This window comes from Triticum aestivum, chromosome 2A (genome assembly GCF_018294505.1).
Source record: "Triticum aestivum cultivar Chinese Spring chromosome 2A, IWGSC CS RefSeq v2.1, whole genome shotgun sequence".
Classification (NCBI taxonomy): Eukaryota; Viridiplantae; Streptophyta; class Magnoliopsida; order Poales; family Poaceae; genus Triticum; species Triticum aestivum.
Window position 1 is genome coordinate 744,905,119 of NC_057797.1, and position 6,788 is coordinate 744,911,906.

A 6,788-nucleotide genomic window follows, 5' to 3' on the forward strand; every position below is an offset into this window, starting at 1 on the left:
TATTATATTCATCCATGAGACCTTTTTTGAGTTTCCTCAGGTCAACCTCAGTGTTGGCACTCTGGCCCTTAGTGGTCTTCCTCAACTTCCTAATTTTCTTCTGCCAAACCTCAATGGGGGTTTTTGCTAGAGACATGGGCATTCCAAATTTTCTCTACTAAGGCTTTGAAATCCTCCTAGAGGAGCCACCACTTTCAAACCCAATATCATGGTTTGTTCGGGCCGCCATGTGGTTGTAGGAGATATTGCTCAGGCACAGGTAGACACACATGCAACTATTATCAAAGAAATAAGAGCCAGGGTGGATGGTTTGAACTCTTGTAATTTCATTTATGAAAGTAGAAACTCGAATGTAGATGCAGATAGTCTAACTAAGTATTCCTTAAATCTAGCACCTGGTAGACATGTTTGGTTGTTACAACCTCATGTTTTTGTAACTATACCATGGGACATCTTTATTCAATAAAGGAGTACAGTTTTCCCGAAAAAACTTAAATTTTAAGAAGTTCATTGCTCATTAAAAAAATATTTAATTAAAATTTTACGCATATTTTTTAATAAAAATATTCATCACATTTGAAACAAGTTCATCCATGGAACAATATGTTCATGACATTTTTAGAAAAATGTTCATACTAAGGAAACACTTGTTCGCGTTATTCTAGAAAAAATGTTCGTATGATTCAAACATATTTGTGACATCTAAAAGAATTATAATAACACCTCAAAATATCCACACATTTCTAAAATGTTCATGATATTTATTAAAAATGTTAAATATGTGTGAAAAAAATGTTCACCATGTGTTTAAAACATTGTCCTTAACACTTGAAAATAATGGCATATTTCAAAGAAAACGTTCATGAAAACAATGAAATGTGTTTATTGTGTGTTTAAAGAATATCCACCATGTATTTAGAAAATGTCCAATGTCCATTTGACAAATGTTCCACATGTATTCACAAAAAGTTAAGCATATATCTGGAAAAACTGAAACATGTATCTTGAAAATGTCCAACCTGTATATGAATTTTTTTATGTGTGTTCAAAAAAGTCGACATTTATTTGAAAAATGAAAGTGGAAAAATGAATAGAAAAGTGGAAACCCGGAAAATAGAAGTGCATGAAGCGTCATTAATCCTATATCTCGCCCTTGGCAGGAAAGATGGAGCGTGGAGCGTGGCTATGTCTCGCTTTTAGCAAGATGCACACTTGTCTCTCCTTAAGGGAATCCTCTGGTGTGCCAGTTCAATAGTTATTTCCTTCTTTTTTTCGTTCCTTCATTTATTTCTTTCATTTTATTTTTGTACTTGTATTTATATTTTGAACTGTTATAAATTTTTTAAAATTACTTTCTGTAAAGTGAAAAAAGAATTCCCTTGCACTTTAAAAAAATGTTAAGGATATGAAAAACTTTATGCACACAAAAGTAAAAAGGATTTCATACCATTCAAAAAATGCTCGTATGGTTAAGAATTTTCATGATTTTTCAAAATGTTATTGAAATCTAAACAATGTTCATGTGGTTTAAGAAAAATGTTGGTACCATTCAAACAATTTTTTGCGTGTTTAAAAATATGTCCATGACATTTAAAAAAATATTGATACAATGTAAAAAAAATGTTCGTGTAATTTTGGAAAAGTGTTTGGTACCATTCAGAAAACTTCATGAGATTAAAGAAATGTTCATAAACATAAGAAATGGTCACCCATTTTGAAATAATGCTTATGAAATTTATGAAAAAATATTCAAAGTGTGTTGAGGAAATGTTCACTGAGTAAAAGTATTCATTTTGCATTTGAAATATATTAAGCAGGTATTTGGAAAATGTTGAGCGTGTATCTAAAAAAAATCCAGCCTGTATTTTAAAAATGTTCAACATGTATTTATTTGAAAATTGGGAAAAAGGTAAAAAATGAAAATGGGAAAAAAGGAGAAAACCAAATTGAAAAAATCAAATGAAACCCAATTAAAACAATAAGAAAACAAAATTTAGCTTGAACCTGCCTATAACCGATGGAAGGTCGCCAAAACCGCTCCTGGGATGTTTCTGAAAACAGAAGGAACACACTTTATTGCGCCGGCCTACTAGTGGTTACACCAGAGGCGAGAGGATCCTACGTCTTGCAGTAAGCGAGACATGGCTCTCGCCTATAGGGCTAGCATGACTGGGCGCAAACAAGTTCTGGGAACTTTCCACCGTGATTTGGGAATGGTGTCGTCTGGTTTTTCTTTTCTATTCGTTTTCATGTGATTTTACCAGTCCTATCATGTTTCATTTTTTCTTGTTTTTTACTTTTTGTTTTTATTGTTCTTCTTTGTTTTATTCACCTTTTTTGTTTCTTCTAGTTAGCATGATTTCTATTTTCTATTCATGTTTGCTTCTACTTTAAAATTCCATTTTATTTCTAAAAAAGGAGTGAATATTTTTTATACACCATGAAAATTTTGTAATAATTGGGTGAGATTTTTTTTTACATTTTCATAAACATTTTTACAGGTTTCAACATTTTTAAGTGTTATGAACATTTTTGATTTGTCAAATGGACATATTTTAAAAATTCTGAGAACAATTTTATGAACATTTTGAAGTGTGAACATCATGATTTATGACGGTACCAATATTTTAACATGTTATAGATATCTTTTACAAAAAATTACGTGAACAAAATTTTACATTTCATGAATAAATTTTTAACAGATGTCATGAAATTTTTAACACTTGTGAACATTTGGATAATATCCTGAACCATTTTATAAATGCAAGGACATTTTTTCAATTGTCATGAAATTTTTATTGAAATGCACTGAAATTTTTTTAAGCCGTGCAAACCAATTTCATAATTTAAAATTATCCATGAAAATGAAAACAAGGAAAAATAAAATCTTTAAAGAAAATAAGTTTTCATATACCTCTAAAATACGTCCTTGCATTTTACTAAAAGGATTTGAGAAAAATGAAATAAATATATGGAAATATGCAGTTGCGCACGTGCATGTGTCTACCAGTGAGCGCTCTGGGCGAGCTGCGGCAATGTTGGGACAATCCCACACGGTGTGCACTGCAAGCAAGCACTCCATCCTTCTCACCATGGGTGATAGATAGGCGCACCGGCGGAGCGCGCCTAGTGGCACTAACGGTGGAGATTTAGCTCATGCAGCAGGAAGGCCTAGACAGGGGTTCTGGTCGACCCATCGGTTTACTACAGAGGCCCTTAAAAAACCAAGAAAACCCTACTTAGTGGCGGAACGAGGCACTCAAAGTTTGCTAAGAAAATCGACAGTGGAGACGGTCCACTGGATAACGGGACCGTAACTGTCATGGTGGTGCATTCTAGCGGCAACAACAAATTAAACAAACAAACTAGTACTTCCGTACCAAAATATAAGACATTTTGGGAGGCTAAAGGGATTGATTCTCCATCAAAGAACAATCTGTCGGCAAAAATAGCATCAAAGCGTTCAGCCAAGCCAGGAGTAGGTAGCACCACACGAAGACAAAGGTTTTTGGGTTGGATTTTACTTGGTGCACATGGTTTCTACTAAGTGTATTTGGGCATTGCGGCAGGACAGTAGGAGTGCTGTAGCGTGTGAATTTTCACCAACGGTGATGAAGATTGTGGAGTTGACTGATGCCGCGAAATAGACTAGACAAAGTTGATGTGTTAGATATGGGATTGTAAGAGTGGGTGGTCTCGGCACACGACATGAGGGTAATCAGACCGGTCCGTTGTTGCACCCCGCACGGGGATAATCAGACCGGTCCGTATTGTGTTAATTTAATGCATGTTGAGGGGCGTTATAGTCAAGAGTTGAGGATGTAGGCATTTATGTTGAACCTTATTAACAAATCTGAGCATCGTATTGTTGTATTGCATTTAACCGTATGAATTTCTCACACACCATTTATTTGCCAAAGTGCTAAAAATTGTTTCAAACCACTATGTTGAAAAGGAGACACTATCGAACAAGAATCTGCCAAAGTGCTAGGTTGTTTGACGGCACCATGTAGAAAAGTAGACATTATTGAACAAGAATAACGAGTTTATTTAATAAAAAGGGAAGGCATCGATTCTCTCTCGTCTTTTCAGAAATGATCTGATGTGAATGGGAGAGCATCGGTTGGCGACGATTCATGCAAAGCCCCCCCTACAAAAATGATTCATGCATAGCAGATGCATACACGAATCATTGGTAATCAAGACACGCAAAACACATGCAAATTTGCCTAAGCAGCACAATGGTTGTGGCACACGAAACAGTGAACAGATCACATTATGATGCAAGCACCCGCTTGATCCTCCTCGCAGATAACCCGGTAGCCGCTGTATCCGCCGCAGTACGGCGCGCGTGCGCCACCGTAGCAGCCGGCTGGCGGCGGCAGCGCCACGGCGGCGGTGTAGCCGTACGTCCTGCCGCAGTCTGAGCACCTGCAACTTCCGTAGTACCCCTGGTAGCATGACGCGCAGCACGTGCAGCGGCACGAGCCCACAGGTCGCGCCGGCAGCGAGGGGATCTCCACCATCGGCGGCCCGTTCCACGACGGCATCTCTCCCATCGGGTGCCTCCTCTCCCTCGGGTTCTTGTGGCACTCTGGCCCTGCTTCTGGCACGAAGTGGACCTGCATCTCCTTTGGCGTCTCAAGCTCGGCCGGTCTCTCTTTCGGCCTCTCCTCCTCCCTGACCGCCTGCATGGTCGCTGACATCTCTCTGTCCGGAGGGGGCTGCTGAGGGTGGTGGTATTCCTGTGGCTGCTCAGCGGGCGGCTGAGGGTGGTATGCCGGTTGCTGCTCGGTGTGCTGCTGAGGGTGGTATTCCTGTGGCTGCTCAGTGGGCGGCTGCTGGTGGTATGCCGGTGGCTGCTCAGTGGGCGGCTGAGGGTAGTATGCCTGTGGCTGCTGCTCGGTGGGCGGCTGAGGATGATATGCTTGTGGCTGCTCAGCGGGCGGCGGCGGTGACTCCTTCCCCTTCCCCTTTGATTTTGATTTCTTTTTGCGACTGTTGCTCGGCGGTGGCCCGGCCATCTCTTCCGGCTTGCCGTCGCCCATGATTTGGACGCCCTTGATCACCTTGCCTCCTTTGCATCTGATCCTGCATGATAGCTTGTGTGGATCGAACGGCCCGTCGATGATGACTGCGTTATTGTTGGTGTCGAAGGAGATCGTCCTAATCCTCTCTTGATCTGCACAAGTCATTATCTTGTAAGATATACAGTAGCAAGTAAGAAATTTGTGTTCCTGATTGGTATGGCAAGCTCATGTGGAGAGTTTCTTTGTGACTGAGATGCATGAACGAACATATAGCATTAGTGCAGTACAGTCAGATGTTCTACGCACCTTGAAGGCTGCAAAGAATCTTGCGGATCTTTTTGTAGCACTGGTGGCAATCAAGGTCCACCCTTAAGATTATAGTGGAGATCTGTGTTGACAGAAGCATCAGTGAAGTAAATAGTTACTAATGAAGCCCCAAAATCAGTGCATACTTTCTAATTTCAGAGACGCTGAGCTTTTGTTCTTGGTTATCTTATGAATGAATGCTCACAATAGTTCTTTGGGACACAAAAACTGCAATTCCTTCACTACTTGATCAATAATAAGGGCATCTTTGGAACTCAGGTTTCTAAAAACTTATGAATAGGCAAAAAAGTATGGTTGAGATGTTATGACCTCTTTGGTCCATGGGAAACTATAATATGGGAATTTACTTGACTCATTTGATGCTAATAATTTCTGTAGGCGAATATGAAGTGACAGAAGATGTGTGGGAGGCACAAATACAAATTTCCATGAGGTCTAACCACTATTTTTCACTAGGTGGGGTTTAATCTCTTCTTAAAAATCCTATGAAATTGTGGTATAAGAAAACAATCCATATAAATTGATGGTCTCGCTTCTTTTATCCGAGTGACCCTAAATTTTTTTTTCCTACGAGCAGAAATCATGCAAAAATCTTATGAAAATCTCTTTGGTTTTTGTTACCAAGTGAATGACTAAGTCAGAAAATGGGAAGCAACATACACATGTGGACACATGGGTTTTGAATTACGAGAAGTATATACTTTTGCAGGCATAGATAGAAACTTGTAGCTCCTACTTTGTTTTTCTCCATAGAAAAAGAAACTTCGTTTTTCTCCATTGAACGAATCACTCACAAAGGGATAAACCCTAGAACAGATCGGATGCAAATAAGAGAGAGAGAGAGAGAGAGAGAGAGAGAGAGATCACCTGATCTGTCATGCTGTTGTTGTGAGTTAGTGACCTAGTTGGTTTGTCGCAGAGAGAGAGAGAGAGAGGCGCAGGGAAAGAGAGAGAGAGAGAGGTGCAGGGGAAGAGAGGGGCGGGAGAGAGATATGTATGCAACTGCAGAGAGAGAGAGAGAGAGAGAGAGAGAGAGAGAGAGAGAGAGAGAGAGAGTCTCGTGTGGTTGACACATGACAGTATGACACCTGGTCGTCTGGTTGAAGGCAGAAGCTTCGGATGATTTATCGAGCCGAATCTTTTGAAAACTCAGAGATGAAAAATGCAGCTGGCTACACCAAGTCATCAACGCAGTTACATCCTTCTAGCTACTTCTCTTTTGGGAAAAGGTAGAAGACCGATGCTGGCGAATGTTGCTACCTAATTAAGTACGAAGTGAGGCCATGGAATCTGGTTCTTGCCATTAAAGAAGCTTTTAGCCTTGATGCCATTGATGTGGGCTTGGCACAGCTTGGAAAAGAAACAAGAGCTTGTTGCTTACGGAAGATAACAAAGGAATCCTCGAGCAGAGAAGTCGCGCTGGGAACTACA

At 40.0% G+C, this 6,788-nt stretch overlaps 1 protein-coding gene across 2 annotated transcripts; it reads right to left on the minus strand.

The window, feature by feature from the left end:
• Positions 1-3,966: 3,966 nt before the first annotated feature.
• Positions 3,967-6,362, minus strand: LOC123190803 (early nodulin-75). 2 transcript variants are annotated; one of them, XM_044603528.1, is made up of 3 exons: positions 6,225-6,362; positions 5,337-5,418; positions 3,967-5,182 (listed from the first exon to the last, which is right to left on the minus strand). In XM_044603528.1, exons 1-3 carry the CDS (start codon positions 6,234-6,236, stop codon positions 4,272-4,274), a joined length of 1,005 nt encoding a protein of 334 aa, XP_044459463.1. In that variant the 5' UTR covers positions 6,237-6,362; the 3' UTR covers positions 3,967-4,271. The 2 variants fall into 2 exon arrangements, with proteins under 2 accessions (XP_044459463.1, XP_044459462.1); XM_044603527.1 differs by lacking the exon at positions 6,225-6,362 and having other exon boundaries at positions 5,337-6,204.
• Positions 6,363-6,788: the final 426 nt, after the last annotated feature.

Excerpts from the sequence above, each read along its gene's own strand:
- LOC123190803 (XM_044603527.1), bottom strand. The coding sequence starts at position 5,436 with ATGCTTCTGTCAACACAGATCTCCACTATAATCTTAAGGGTGGACCTT. Across the intron at positions 5,183-5,336 it reads GATTCTTTGCAGCCTTCAAG|ATCAAGAGAGGATTAGGACG; the intron begins GTGCGTAGAACA and ends TGACTTGTGCAG.